This window comes from Sander vitreus, chromosome 10 (assembly GCF_031162955.1).
Source record: "Sander vitreus isolate 19-12246 chromosome 10, sanVit1, whole genome shotgun sequence".
Taxonomy (NCBI): Eukaryota; Metazoa; Chordata; class Actinopteri; order Perciformes; family Percidae; genus Sander; species Sander vitreus.
The window spans coordinates 32,223,393-32,239,828 of NC_135864.1; the positions used below are offsets into that span (position 1 = coordinate 32,223,393).

Consider the following 16,436-nt stretch of genomic DNA (forward strand, 5'->3'; position numbering starts at 1 on the left):
GAGTGTTTGAGCTGTAGTTACTACGTTACTACCTAACTATTGAGTCACATATTCCTTTTACTAGATCACTAATTCCAAAACTCTGCTCCTGCTGACGCTTTGACTTTTTGTATTTTACCTTCTATCTGTATTTGTATTTGCCTAATGGTTTTCTATGTCTTTTGTTGGTGTGGAAAAAGAACAAAATAATGCAACAAAAAGACATATTTTTTTTTTTTTGCATTCAACACACAGTCGTGTCTGTTCATATGGTTATAGAATGGATTCAGCATGGGGGGAGGGGGGTCGCCGATAGGGAAAGCCACAGAGGAGTTGCTGATGGTGGTCACTTACACAATGATTATCTATTCAGCGGGATGCGTCAGAAAAACAGCCCATCAGAGATCAAACAGAGTGCACGGAAAGCTGATTAGCATGCGGTTTAGAGCGAGACAGGGCGAGACGCTCGGGGAGACAGAGCGAATGGGAGTCAAGTCACGGGAAGCAACACGTCAGAGCCAACTCAATAAAAACTCTTCTCATTCCCCCACTACCTCCACACCCTCAGCCTCTGTGTACGTGCTTCTGTAGAGCTGTGGAGAACGAGCGTGTGTGTGTGCGTGTGTGTGTGTGTGTGTGTGTGCGTGTGTGTGTGTGTGTGTGTGTGTGTGCGTGCGTTCCACCCATATTTCTTGAATCATGTGACTAGACACAAGCAGTCATGCACGGTGTGAAAAAGCCCCGCTATATATAGCATGACAGTGTTGGATTTCCCAGGAAAGCATTGTAGGAGTCCGGTCATCTCTGTCCCATAAGAACGCGTGCATGCCGTTGACTTGTAATGTTTCTATTCACTGTGGTTGTTGAGAGTCTGAAAGGTGAAATTAGGACACGGGTTGTGTTTGTGCTCTTCCTGTGTTGACCAAGCGCCTGTAATGATAGTACACTTCAAAGATTGTAACGACAAGGATTAGATACATTACATGTGAGAGCAATGAAACATAGCTTATCTCTTTTTCTGAATCAATTCATTGTGAAGAGGCATAATGAGTCCGGAGATCAGACCGTCCGTTAACAGCTCTGTACTCCCTAATGAATAACAACGCTGTGATGTCATTAGATTTGGCCAATGGTTTTCGTATTCATAATCATAAGCTCAATGTTGGGGAATGAATGTTTAAAACATCAGGCTGTTACAAGATAAACAGTAATAAATAAGTGTTTCATTGAAAAATCCCAGTCAGGAACGGTGTATTTGGTTACCAACTGTACTGTGTTTTCTCTCTCAAATTTAGCAAAAGTGCAACTTCGAAACATTAGTAACAATTGTAACAATTCGTTATAATAGTGTACATTGACAAATTAATAAAACCTAAATGTATAATCATCTCCTATTAGGCTACCAAGCAGCCCATTGCATATCTGAAATATGTAGTATCGTCCCACCCTGATTCAACAGAAAAGTAATACTTATTTTTATGACAATATATCATTTAATATGTCTCTGATATGTACAAAAAGTTGCACACAGTTTTCATTAATTATCTTTTTTTTAGCGAAAACATGACCACCCCTAACCTTAACCAACATAACGCTATTTGCTTTTTCATAAATTGAGTGCTTGTGAAAGACAAATTAGGGAAGAAAAGTTAACACATTATAAATGAATTAGCATGGCCTCTAACGTTAGTGACAAAAATGCTTTCCCTATGATTTTATTTTCTACTGAGTTTCACTGAGATCAGGCTTGTACCCCTCAGATCCCATTCAATCGACATCGGAGGTGTCTAGTGTTTCTTCCGTTGGAGTCTAACCATCGGCCGTTAGTCCACCACCATCATCACAACACAACGCAGAGACTAATTACTACCATCAGTGACAATCAAGACTTTTAACAGGGGCCTTTTAAACTGTATAGTCAGGAGGAGTAGACACGTTACACTTTCGATCAGCACATTGGCATTGTCGCTGTGAGCATGTTAGCATGCTGGCGTTAGCATTCAGCTCAAAGCGCCTCTGTCCAGGACCGGAGTGGGACTCATTTTCCAACCCGGTCTCACGGAAGTTCGTGTTATGGTGACGTTATTTTGATCTATTGATTCGTGTACAGGGAAACGATTTTCTACTTTACGTAGTACTCTACGTTTCTATTTCACGAACTGCCATGACACTGGGCTGCAGCTGGGCTGCTTCAGATACAGTATTAGGGGACCACTAAGGTCTATATAAAAGAGACTTCAGATACAGTATTAGGGGACCACTAAGGTCTATATAAAAGAGACTTCAGATACAGTATTAGGGGACCACTAAGGTCTATATAAAAGAGACTTCAGATACAGTATTAGGGGACCACTAAGGTCTATATAAAAGAGACTTCAGATACAGTATTAGGGGACCACTAAGGCCTATATAAAAGAGACTTCAGATACAGCATTAGGGAACCACTAAGGCCTATATAAAAGAGACTTCAGATACAGTATTAGGGGACCACTAAGGTCTATATAAAAGAGACTTCAGATGCAGCATTAGGGGACCACTAAGGCCTATATAAAAGAGACTTCAGATACAGCATTAGGGGACCACTAAGGCCTATATAAAAGAGACTTCAGATACAGTATTAGGGGACCACTAAGGCCTATATAAAAGAGACTTCAGATACAGTATTAGGGGATCACTAAGGTCTATATAAAAGAGACTTCAGATACAGTATTAGGGGACCACTAAGGTCTATATAAAAGAGACTTCAGATACAGTATTAGGGGATCACTAAGGTCTATATAAAAGAGACTTCAGATACAGTATTAGGGGACCACTAAGGTCTATATAAAAGAGACTTCAGATACAGTATTAGGGGACCACTAAGGCTTATATAAAAGAGACTTCAGATACAGTATTAGGGGACCACTAAGGCCTATATAAAAGAGACTTCAGATACAGTATTAGGGGACCACTAAGGTCTATATAAAAGAGACTCAGATACAGTATTAGGGGACCACTAAGGTCTATATAAAAGAGACTCAGATACAGTATTAGGGGACCACTAAGGTCTATATAAAAGAGACTCAGATACAGTATTAGGGGACCACTAAGGTCTATATAAAAGATACTTCAGATACAGTATTAGGGGACCACTAAGGTCTATATAAAAGAGACTCAGATACAGTATTAGGGGACCACTAAGGTCTATATAAAAGAGACTCAGATACAGTATTAGGGGACCACTAAGGTCTATATAAAAGAGACTCAGATACAGTATTAGGGGACCACTAAGGTCTATATGAAAGCATCCAAAAAGCAGCATGTCACAGGACCTTTAATGGGATATTTGCAACGGCAATGTACCGCAGACCTTGCGGCTCACACCTCTCAATATTTCCTGACGTTTGCCTCCCCACCGTTACGCTTTGGGTCCCCGCTTTCGCACGCTCTCCGGGTCGTCGGGGGCGACTCGCGTCAGGGGTGACTGGCACCGGGAGGCTTGGACCCCGTCATAACTGCTTTCAGTTCTAGTTCCGTTTATTTTTGTAGAATATAATTTCCAATTCAGTACAAATACAGCAAGTGTTGCTTCACAATGTAAATGTATTAGAAAAGTTAACAATATTATTCTTTACAACAACACGGTGTAATGTTCAATAATATCGGAATCTATTTCCTTTGCAAATAAGTGTTCACAAATATCCAAACCTTGAAATTAAACAAAAGAATAAATTAAAATATAAAATATAAAGAACAAAATAAAATGTATTGCACTTTGAATAATATTTCATATAACTTTCTATTGCCCTTCAGTCGTGGGCTTTGTATATACTATCCTTATTTCAATATTAAAAAGGCATAATGGATCACTGGCCATTGAATCCATCATCTGCACATCAATCACCGTTTGGTTTGGGGCAGCTACAAAACAGGACAAACGCAGATTACAACACACAATTTGGACAGCTGAAAAAAATCATTGGTGCCCCCCTGCCCTCCCTCCAGGACTTGTACACTGGTAGGACCAGGAAGCGGACAGAGAACATCACCAAAGACCCCACACATCCTGCACACACTCTCTTTAACTTCCTCCCCTCTGGCAGGCGCTACACATCCCTGCGCACAAAAACAACCAGACACAACAGCTTTTTCCCCACTGCCATCACTCCACTGACTGCAGATAAGTGGGTCATCACCACTTTGGCCACTCACCCACTTCTCTACACATTACATACTTAGCATTCCAATATGCACAGTGTTGGGAAGGAAACTTTCGAGACGTATTCCGTTACAGAATATAGAATACATGCCCAAAAATGCAATTCCGTTACGTTACTCAATCTGAGTAACGTATTCTGAATACTTGGATTACTTCCACATTGAATTGCATTTTATAAGTGTAGGAATGCAGCCATCACATACAGCTTACTAAACAGGCCTATTCTGGTGTGTTCTTCTGTTCCAACAGGCTGAATGTGTACCTAAACAAGCAGATAGATTTTTGTATTTGTAGACCTGAACTGCATACTACAAAAATCGAACCGCAGTCTAAGCTACCACGAGCTAATTTAAACTAACGTTAGCTAACATGTCAAACGGGGCTAGTCAGTCTTTCAACAGCTCTGGGGCTAGTAAATCAGCACGTAGGAGAATGTAAAGTCGCACGTCAACTATAAAATAGCAAGGTGACCACTAAAACTACAGCAGACGACTACCCTTGGCTTACTTTAAGATGCTTCTTCAGGTTGGAGGTGGAGTAATTTGGACGCTGAAAGGAAGTTGGTTTCTGGCAAGCAGAGGTTACACTGCACAGTTATATTTCGTTCTCCCTGTTCTTTCTTTAATGTGAAATGCTGTTTGAATTTCCAAGATAGAAACGCATTCCTGCCCTGGCTCTGTTGTGCCGGTTCCGACTCCATCTCTACCTCTACTTTGCACTATTACTTTTGCACCTTACATCCCACTCCATGTGTACTTACATATTTTTGTATATTTTGTTGATATGTGCCTATATGTATATTGTTTGTATACTGTCTCTATTGTACAGTATGTGTCTATATTACTATTTGTCTACTGAATGTTTACTACTACATGTCTATTTGTTGAACGTATAGAATCAAATTCCGTGTGTATGTAAGTATACTTGGCCAATAAAACTGATTCTGATTCTGGTAACACAAGTGATTATATTGTAACTAATCTGATCATGTGTGCTTGTTCACACACTGTGCCTTCCACACTGATGGCAGCTTTTTACAAAGCTTTCTGATAAAGTCAAATCAGTTTCATTAATGTTATGCCAAATCATCTGGCATCATTGATTAGGTCAGGGCATTTTATTGCATAGAGCAGGTCTACACCATACTCTTCATTCATATTAATTCTAGTGCTTATAATATTCACTCAATGAGCAATCATGGTTATGACACAATCGTTAGCCTATTTTTATAAAAACGTCTGCTACGGAGCCATAACGTGAGATACAAGGTAATGGAGCCTTTTATACATTGTCGTGTTTCTTTAGAAATAAACAATGAACAAATAGAGTCTTTAAACCCTTCAGATGTAAAGTTATTCGCTGTCAAAGTGGCGCCAAAATGAATGGGAGTCAATGGAATGCTAACGGGGGGTGATGGTTTGTTAGCATCAAAATGGCGCCATAGGAGCTACGCGTTCCGAGGAGAAGCTTACCCCCTTGCGTCCAACCCAGTTCATGCAAATGTAAATGTAAAATTTCAAGCCAAAAGGAATACTTGGAATTGATGGTGGTGGTAAATATTCATGAAAAAGGACAAGTTTGTGGGGCAACACCGATTTTGATAATGAACAACTAAACACGTTACACACTGGATCTTCAAGTACAAATTCAAGGTACTTGTACTTTACTTGAGTCTTTTCTTTTTGTGCCACTTTCTATTCTGCTACATTTCATAGAGAAATATTGTACTTTTTACTTCACTACATTTTTCTGACAGCTTTAGTTACTAGTTACTTTACACATTAAGATTTTTGCACACAAAACACATGTACTTTATAAAATACAATGTTTTATTATAAATTAAACCACCCAACAATATACAGGCCTACAAGTACAGCTAAAATGATTAGCCGATTAAACACTTAACAGAACTGTTTGGATCGTTTCCAGTTTCTAAAATGTGAGGATTTTTGTGAGTACTTTTACTTTCAATACTTTAACTACATTTTCCTGATGATACTTACATACTTTAACTTAAAACATTTTCACTGAAGGACTTTTAGAGTATTTTTTACAGTGTGATATTAGTACTTTTACTCTTCCACCACTGATGTTTTGTACAACCGCTAGCATCCTCCACTGCTCCTAACTAGCTTAGCTTACCCGTCTCATCGTCTTCATTTGGCGTTTCACTCTCGCTGGTTTTAATGAAAAAGTTGCTCAGTTTAGCACATCTGCATGGCCACTTTACTTTCTAGAGCTTTCTTTTTTAATTGTCTTTTCAGCACCGTTTTTTTGCGCTTTCTATTATCCGTTTTTATAGCTTAGTTTTGCTCGCGGTCGCATCCTAACAAGCACCGGCGGCGCTGACTGAAGTACGAGGTTTTTTTTAGCAAGGTGCCGTAAATACGTCGTCATTCATCAGGCTGCACTCTGCGAGTGGGCTGCATGATGGATATGATGAGCAGCACTTGTACTAATAAGTACATTAGAAAATGCTTCCTAAATTTAAAGAAAATAACCCTGAAAGTTTTCTGGAATTGTCATTTTACTGCTGTTAACTGACATGGGGCATGGCTTGTTCCCTTTAGATATTGTATCACAAACAAAGTTAGGGAATTACATTTGAAAGTATTACATAATATATATCCTACGAACCTTTTTGTCTCGAAATTCATGCCTGTTGATAACTACTAACAACTTGTAGTTTTTGTAAAAGTCGTTAACCCATCTTTTTTTATGGTGGTTCATTTTGTATTGCATTCTGGAAAAGCTTTGAAGATTATATCTAAAACAAAACATACAATCACACTTGAAGGGAAACATATTATTACCTATTTTGAATGTAAAGATAGAAAGTTATGTAATATTGTAAATCTCTTTATTTTATTCGGTAAGTCCCATCCATTTTCCAGATCAACACCGTGCTTCAGACTATTCCAGGTTGAACGTGACATGCACTTTGACTCGCTTAAGTTGGTATCCAATAAGATCTTAATATCTGATGTCTACTCACATTTCTTTGTTTAAGTGCTTGCTGTCTATATTATTAACAAATTTGAAAGTCTGTCTCTCTTGTACATTTGTATCTTTTATTGCTCTCTGTTTAGATTATTACTTTCATATTTACTTTCATATTATATCATTTGTACATATTTTTGTATTATTTTATTTGATTATGTACTATGATGACTGAGTATCTGTAAACTATTTTTCGAAATAATAAATAAAGTTTGAAAAAAAAGTGGGCTGATACCTTTTCTCAGAATTGAAATCGCTACTGAAGTTACTTAGATCGTTGGATAACAAAAACAATATTAAAATTGTGGAAACTGTAGAGCTTGTTTTCCCTGAAACCTCTGACTAATTCTAAATTTATGTTTTCATGTACCTCTTTTTATTTATTTTTTCTATTTAATGAGTCTGTTATTTCACCGTTTGTATTGCTTCTTATGTTTTTTATTTATTTTTATTTATTTGTATCTTCATAAGTTTGTACATTTGTTGCGCATGTGCTATTGAGCAACAAACGTACACATTTACTGTTTACCCGATTCTCTGTATACTGCATTTTGTCAATAAAAAAAAAACTATAAAAAAAATAAAAAAGAGTGGGCTGAGAATGTAGAGAATGGTGGGCTGCAAGAAAAATAAATAAATAAAAAGAGTGGGGAGTGCAGGCAGCCTAGGGACAGCATCCATGATATTCAAATATGATTTCAAACCATAGACAGTATATAAACTGGACCAACAGATCCCGTTGCTCTGGACGGAGACCAGTGAAGGATATTAGAAGCACTTTTCCGGTGATGGCTGAGCGTTACTGAGCAGCCTCCAACTGAGAGAGACGACGTATGTGATGTGAGCAACCTGAAAGTTGGAAGTCTTCTGGTAGCTGTGCCAAGAGAAATCTCAATCATTCCCAATCTAGCAGAGACGGAGAGCGTAGGTATATGTAAGGAGATAACATAGACACAGGCTAATTATTGATCACTAAAATGATAGTTAACATTAGTAATTAAACTTAAACAGCTAATGTAAGTCCAAACTGCCTGCCAGCTTCTCCTGTACTATACGGTAATTCCTCTACTATGAGACAGTAAGTCCCGGGGTTATGACACAATCGTTAGCCTATTTTTACAAAGACGTCTACTACGTTACTTACCCCCTTGTTTCAAACCAGTACCATGACTGAACACCCGCCCTCACGACCACAAAACCAGACCGGTCCCCCTGATTAACCAATCCGGGCCTGCCACTGTCATAAGTAGGCCTACAGCCACACAGCGTGGCTGTATAGAGTCCAGAGTCTCAGTCTCAGTCATGGTTATTCAAAAGAAAACAGTTATTCACCGTGATGGGATTGAACAAATCCTAGTCTGGATCAACAGAAGTAGGCCTACTATGTTATTTTCAGGATAATTGCCTGACATCCGTGCGTTCCGCTCTCTCTCTGCGTTGCCGTTCTCAAACTCTGTTCGCTTCAGGAAACAACAACAAACTTGGAGCTAGATCTCAATGTGAGACATTTAGAATCTGTAGCTGTATTGGGATCAGAGGATTAAATGAGGATTAAAAAAACAGATTAGCTTGGTGTCACTAAATCTTCTTGCAGGATATCCTAAATTTGATTATTAAATGATATAAAAAAAAATACTATCTTACAGCTATTGAGCTTGCATTATGAGTCAGGGTAAACAGATTATGAGGCAAATTAATAATGTAAGATCATTTCAAGTGGTATAGTCATTGCTGCAATTCAGTAGGCTATAATTGATTATCATTTATTTTATTCATTAATAATAGGCCTAAGGGGTGACCTCTAGCTCACCCAGTAAGAGCGTGCGCCCCATGTAGGCTGAGTCCCTTGCAGCGGCCAGGGTTCGACTCCGACCTGCGGCCCTTTGCTGCGTGTCATCCCCCATCAAAAATAATAATAGGCCTAATACTTAAATTCATAGGCCCTGCTATAAAAATGTAAGTTAAAGCCCTCATGTAACTGACGTTACAGTCATGATGTGCCGCTCTGATTAAAGGGTGGAATCATGCTAATTAAACATGGCAAGCGACTTCTAGCTCAATGCTCACTGGCAACAATCAATTCCACCTCATGAGGTGGCGTGAAAAGAAGCTATGATGAAATATCACTGCAGTCAGACTTTATCACCACGCTTTGCCTAACTTCCCAGAACCACAGTGCCTTTTTTTTTAAATCAGCAGCAGGCTAAAGATTAACAGAATTGTGTGTACACATTACCTCCGAAACCAACACGGTGTGAAGTCACCTGAAGAACAAAATGTCACAATGTTTTGAGAGCTCCCTCATTTTATGGATATGTTTGGATTTAGACTGATAGAAAGTCCCTTTTACAAAGTAATTTCACAAGGACTGAAATATGTAAGTAACATTTCAAAACATTTAATAGTCTTTTAGGCTTGTTTTTCATAGGTAGCATAAGCCCAAATTAGAAGTAGACGGTGCTGTTCATAGAAGCCGGTCTATTTTTAATCCCCCTTTGACAGGGTCAAAGGTCAAGAGTCCCCTTTGACCCAAATGTCACCAAAATATAACCTGAGGGCAGATGAGCCTGAGCTTTTCAAGAATGTAAGCAACCATTGTATTTCTGCTCGGGAGTAACATGTTTCCCATGTGTAGAAAAGTGAACACAAATGGATAACAGAGGCACAATGAGGAATGATCTCAGAAAGATGCTGTTTCTGCAAAGCTGTTACACATTTTCTAACACTGGGGATACAGCCAATGGAGAAAGAAGAAAAAAAATTCACAATGAGACACAGTGTCTCCAAGCAGACGCAGTGGCCAACATTTCAAAGGTCTGGCTCGTGAGTGAGGGTCCGCCCAGCTCCAGTGCAGGTTGCCTTGGGCTGGCAGGTTGCTCAACTGCAGTGTGTGCGAGAGGAGTTTTTCTCCAGAGTGGGCAGGGCCGCTGGTGCTAACATATGTAAGCTCCACAGGGGTCTGTGACGGCACACACCGGCTATCCGGACAATGCATCCGTCATTAACCCCCGTCTCCCTGCGTCTCTGTCTCACTGCATTTTGTTCGGCCTCCATCACTGCACTCACTCTCGGATCTCACTCTCATCTCTCCTTCTCTCTTTGTCTGGCCTCAGTTATCTTCATCCCCTGCTGTCCATCTCCCCGTCCTCCTCCCTGCATATCTCTCTCTTTCTCTTTTCTCTCCCCCTGTGGCCTGCTTTTCATCTCTCCCAGTTTCACCCACTCTCTCTTTACCCCCCTCTCCTCCCTTTCTGCCCTTCACCACGTCTCCCCCCCCCTTCTCCCTCTCCCTAGATCCGCTTTCCACCCCCTCCTCCTCCCCCCGAATCTCTCTCTCACCCCCCCCCCACCTCCCTTCTCTGTCCTCCGTTCAATCCCTCCTCCTGCCCCCCTCCTCCTCCCTTTCTCTCCTGCCATCTTGCAGGCCAGTGGAGCCAGACTGCAGGCGTTCAGGGAGTCACTGGACCTGCTGGGCAGCGGGTGACACAGATTTCCGGTGTGTGTGTGTCTGTGTGTGTGTGTGTGGGTGTGCGTGTGTGTGCATGCGTGACGAGAACAGGGAGGGGGGGATTAAGCTCCAAATCACTAGAAAGGCAACGAAGAGAGAGGGGGAGAGAGGAAAAAAAAAGCTGCAGATCCAAGAATTTGAAATTCCCCCTTTGTCTGCGAGATGAAGAAACACTAGACTGTGGACTTTAACTAAAAGACTGTGTTCCTCATTCAGTGGGAGCGTTGCAATAGCATGATGTTGGAGCTCACTGCTTTTCTCCATGAGTTGGCAGTGTCCTGCGTTGGCTGGCGTGCTGCGCTTTCTCTCTCTCTCTCTCCGTGCCTGACAAACATGCACGCACACACACGCACACACACACACACCCACGCACACACACACACACACACACACACACAACCCCCACAGATGCACACGCACACACACACGCACGGTCCCTCTGCGATCCCCCTGACTGAAGGCACACAGGAAGTGCAGCCGTGGCCCAATTATAGCGTGACACCTCGGGCCGGCCGTTGCCATGGTTACGTCTTCCCTGCGGTCCCCTGTAGTGTGGCGCCGAGGAAGAAGGTCTTATCACATCAGCCATCGTTACGGCAACAAGCAAAAACCCACCCTGTAGCCTCAGTCCAGCTGGCTGTATTTTGTCTATGTGTTTGTGTATACACTATATATATGATCTACACTTGTAAATAAATAAAAAAAGGGAAATTGCGTCAGTGTGTGAATCCAGGAGAGAGTGTTGGTGATTGCGTGTGCATGTCAGGTGTGTTCGAGTGCATGCACTGGACTAGCCAAGGCAGCATGTAGGTGTGTTTGTGTGTCTGTGGGGTTGTGATAAGGCTCTCAGCCACACCATTAGGTGACTCATAATCCACACATCTCACACACACACACACACACATCAAAACATGTGTGTGTGTACAACCAGAAACACGGAGGCTTACAGACACACACACACCCAATTAAATATGAACACACACACACACACACACACACACACACACACAGATGTAGTATAAACTCAGCCTATAGACAAGTAAACATGGCCAATTTATTTTATTTCAAAAGGGCAAACAGAGCTATACAGTACAAGTTGCACATGAAATAATTTAGCCTCGGCTGAACTCATTCATTTCTTACTGATGCAGTGACGTCAGAACAACAGAAACAAAACTCCCCATTAGAAACAAAACATTTGGCTCCTTTTTTATGTTGAAACACAATACATCCAAACTGGAAAGGGATGTAAAAAAAGACATAATGTTTTCCAGATATTTACAGTCTATTTACAGCATTTTTGTCGTCATCTAAATATTGACACACATTGGTATCCTTCTTTCTCTCCTCTCCGATTCACTGATTGTCAAAAGAAAGGATGGGAACGAGTGTGGACATTCTCAAACGGAGCTGCAGCTCCTCATTAAACATCTTTGAACCACAGTCCGGGTATGTTAACATGGTGTCCTGTGTGTTTTTACTAACTGCAGCTCCTCAACAATCATCCAACCAGGATCCTCTGACAAATGCTGCCACCACATACATTACTATCCATCCAAGGCACCGTTGCCTCTCTCCTGTGCCAGACCCAAAGTAAAGTCGGAGCCCCTTAGGTCAAACCCAGACACTCTGCTCTCAAACCCAGGACCTCCCGGCTTCCTCTTCAGCTCCTCACACTTCCTGTATTTACAGATCTGGTGTCCCCTCTTGCGATTGCGGCAGCTGCTGCACTGTTCGCAGTTCGTCTGACGCCGACAAGGTACGCACTCCCCGCACCTCTTCCTCTTCCTTCTCCCTCCGCCGCCCCCACCCAGAGAGCCAGGAGAGTAGCCCTCGGCCACCAGCCCCTCGATGCCCTCAGCTCCCATGGCCGCGCTCCTCCAGTGGCCTCCCCCCATCTGGAAGCCTGCCAGGGGAAACAGAGCGGGGCTGAAGGGGAACCAAGCCCCCAGGAAGGGTTGGAAGTCAGTGCCACATCCAGAGGAGTCCTCTTCCTCCTCCTCAGGCCCGGATCCACCTCCCTCCCCGTCCCCCTTTGCCTCTGCAGCCTCCCTTTTAGCCGGCTGGCTGCTCTGTGCACCCAGGCCGGCCTGCTCTGTGGTGGCAGGGGTCAGAGCCAGCAGCCCGGCGCGCATCAGCAGCTCTGCGGCGTGGGCCAGGTGGAGCCCGCTGGGCGACTCCCACATGTCAGGCCAGGAGGGGGCCCGGCGAGGTTTAGTGTGCACAGGCTGGGCAGCCCGCTGCTGGGCCGGGGAGGGCTGGATCAGGCCTTTGACGTCTACGGCCGGGGAAGGGCTGGAGATGTAATGGGAGAGGCTGTAGGGGTGGTTGGAGCGCTTAAGGCTTGGTCTCAGTGGCTCATTGGGGATTTTAGCGCTGCTGTGGGCCTGATCTGGGGAGGAAGGGCCAGCGATGTCTACGGCAGTGGACATAGCAGTGGCTGTGTCTGTCCTTGTGTGAGTGTGTGTGTGTGTGTGTGTGTGTGTGTGTGTGTGTGTGTGTGTGTGTGTGTGTGTGGGAGGAGAGGTGAGGGAGAAGGGGATTGAAGCTGATGCGGGGTTGACAACTGTCCTGCTGTTACTTCAGCCAAAATGGCAAGCCTTGGCCTGTGTCCCTATTCCCATTCTCTGCAGCAGCCTCAGAGTCCTGGAGAGCTAGAAATGAATGGGGGATGAAGAGAGGAAGGTTAAGAATAGAAATGTTGGAGAGACGAATACAGAAAGAGAGTAAACAGAGGAGACAAGACTGGAAGATAATTCTCAGCCAGAGCCAGTAAACGCTGTCAGAGAAGCAGAGTGTAGAGAATCTGTTTCAATAGAAAAAAAAATAACATATATGTATAGAAATGTAGAAATAAACTGCTTGAATAGAGATGAACAGGGCCATGTATCACACAGTGCATGGCATGCCCATGATTTCCGCATACAGGAGGCAGTATCCCTTTAAGAATTTCACGGTATATCAATGCAATCAATAACAGAGCGACAACAATATGCAAAGATATGCGCATATGCGCAGGTCAAATGTGGAGCGCGCTTTTCAAATACATTTTGACGACTGCTGTTATGTGTGCCAGCCAAAAGCTTAAGCTCAACAGAGACAGACTAAATAGAGGACCGTAAAAAAAACAGGCTGTCTTTTGTCTGGTATCGACGACGAGGAGCGAGGTGCGCAACGATGCGGTTGCTGTGGATAAAAAAAGACCAGCCAGGCTATATTCCATGTCCACATTTGTAGAAATCTACTCCAGCGGTTAAACACGGGACATATATGTTGTTACAGGACAACAGTGTGTACACTTTTATGGGTCGATCGGGAGACCCGATCGATCATTTCACCGTGATTAAGGTTACCTAAAGAAGACGGTGTTCGACCGACGCCACGGCGAGCTGACCACAGTCCGAGTGGTCGCTGCGACACGGCGCCGCGCGCAGGAAAAAGGCGACAAAAACCCAAAACAGCGACAATCAACAGGAAGTATTGGTTAAACGTCTCCCCCTTACCTTCTAAACAGGGCCCGAACTCTTCCTGTCACACATATGATGAAGTCATGAACTAATGGCGTACTGATTGTGGTGTATATGGACGGCGGAGCTGCCGATTCCTCCTCCACCTCTCCGTCCCGGAGGGTCTGCAAACACTCTGCACGGAATTTAGGGGGCGTCGCTCAAAATGCGAAGTGGACTCTGCAGCCGAGACCGTGGTCAGAGCGACCCCATAATATCCACAGGAACACTTCAGCATACACGGACAGCTGTCAGTAGGAATACTATAGGATGACAGATTAAACCCAGCATTACTAAGTCCCACTCGTCCATTGCACTAGTGGAGTTACTACGGTACTAATAGAACTACTTTTAGTGTGTATATTTCTTTCTATTTTTGTATATATGTCTTTCTAATTCTGTGTGCAAGACAATCAATCTTCTGATTCTGAACACATTATTTGTTATCACGTTATTTCATGATAAATATTAAAGGTATAGCCTACATATTTAACAGCAACACTATAACATTGTCGTTAAATCGTTAACATTGTAAATATAAATCAACACATCATCAAATCCTTATTATAATGTGTGGGGTTTTTTTAGGACGTGGACATTATTTACAAACTTTGACTACCAATATTGGCAAGAATTCTGACAATGTTTGGTGAAAAAATATTTTGTTGTTGTTTTTAAAGCATATGCGACGTCATAATGTCGACCATATGTTACACTAAAGGCATAGCAGTATCCCTGTAATGGGAAGGTATATTCATATGTTAGGCTGCGTCTCAATAAATTGTCTTTGAGGCCTATGCTAATTAACCCAATTCATTCATAACTTAAGTCCTGTTTGGTCAGTGAAAGCACCTCTGTTAACTTCAAAATGGGGTCTACACTGTGTAGAGTAGAAGTAGAAGTACACCTCTGTCATGTATCATTCATTTCAAACACCTGTGCAAAAGCCTTAGCTTTAATTAGCTTAGTACACAGTAGCAAATTAGTGATACCACTGTATTGCAGTAATAAAAGGGAGATGTGAATATTTACTTTACACTTTTGTTTGACACAAAATTGATCAACAATATGATGTAGGCCTAAATGTGTTAGATTTAGCCAAAAGTCTTACGTTTTACATTTTAAGAAACGCAAACGCAAAAATAACTGAATAAAGAAAAACTTGTATTTTCTATAGTATCCACACCGGAAACCTTAACGCCGTACCTTTCCATTACAGGGATGATCACTATTCATACATTAATGACCGTTGAACTCAATGGACCTTTTTTCACAGCAGACATATTGACTTGTCATAGTAGGAAAAGCACAGCTGAAATTGATAACCTTAACGATGGCTCAGTTCCATCAAGTGTCCCAGTGAGCTATTTCAGTGAGTCAGCATGCCCAATACCAGGGCCTCTCCTAAGTGGAATGCAGCCATCAGTAATGGTTCTGAAATACACCTGTGCTTTTCCTACTTTGACATGTTAATATGTCTTCCGTGAAAAAAAAAAAAAAGGTCTATATGCTGGCTTCAGTGTAACAAGTCGTCATTATGACGTCACCTAAGCTTAAAAACAACATGATTGAACAAATAACTTCAAAATAACTAAAGAAATCACCAGAAATACTCAGCATTCTTGCCAAAGTTTGTTAGCCTTTTTGCATGAATTAGCTTACATGCTAGTGTTCCTCCACTTCACAAGCGTTGCTAGTCTCCATTCTGTCCCTCTCTGACACTGCTGTCTGTTAAAGGTGACTCCTCACACGGGGACGGCGGAGTCCAGTCCACCTCTTGTGAGAGCCCTCCGTTGCATCTGGCACGCAGCCAGATACCTCGTGCGTGTCTCTGTGTGTGTGTGTACTTGCGTGTACGTGTCACTATGGGAGCAGGGGCCCACCGTACTCGCGTTCACTGTCTGGCCTGGACTATCCGTGTAAACACAGCGTCTTCTAGTGGTCATCACAAATACTGCCACATCTTAAAATGGCCACTGGTGCTGGTGGACACTGCAGCACGGCACCCCCCCCCCCTCACCTTCAGCCAAGGCCTCTCTCTCACACACACACACAGGTTTGTGGCACTATCTTTGTGGGGACCCGTCATTGAGATAATGCATTCTCTAGCCCCTTACCCTAACCTTAACCATCACAACTAAATGCCTAACCTTAACCCTTACCCTCACCCTAACCAGAACCTCATTCTAACCCTAATCCTAAAACCAAGTCTTAACCCTCAAACAGCCCTTTAAACTTGTGGGGT

General features: G+C 42.6%; 1 protein-coding gene across 1 annotated transcript; it reads right to left on the reverse strand.

Annotated features, from left to right (window-relative positions):
- Positions 1–11,725: 11,725 nt before the first annotated feature.
- Positions 11,726–16,089, reverse strand: cxxc5b (CXXC finger protein 5b). Its single transcript, XM_078261166.1, has 3 exons — positions 15,854–16,089; positions 14,189–14,454; positions 11,726–13,339 (listed from the first exon to the last, which is right to left on the reverse strand). The coding sequence occupies exon 3, from the start codon at positions 13,115–13,117 to the stop codon at positions 12,233–12,235; it is 885 nt and encodes a 294-aa protein (XP_078117292.1). The 5' UTR covers positions 13,118–13,339; positions 14,189–14,454; positions 15,854–16,089; the 3' UTR covers positions 11,726–12,232.
- Between the last annotated feature and the right edge of the window lie 347 nt (positions 16,090–16,436).

What these genes read in the sequence shown, in the direction of transcription:
- cxxc5b (XM_078261166.1), bottom strand. Translation starts at nt 13,117, where the DNA reads ATGTCCACTGCCGTAGACATCGCTGGCCCTTCCTCCCCAGATCAGGCC.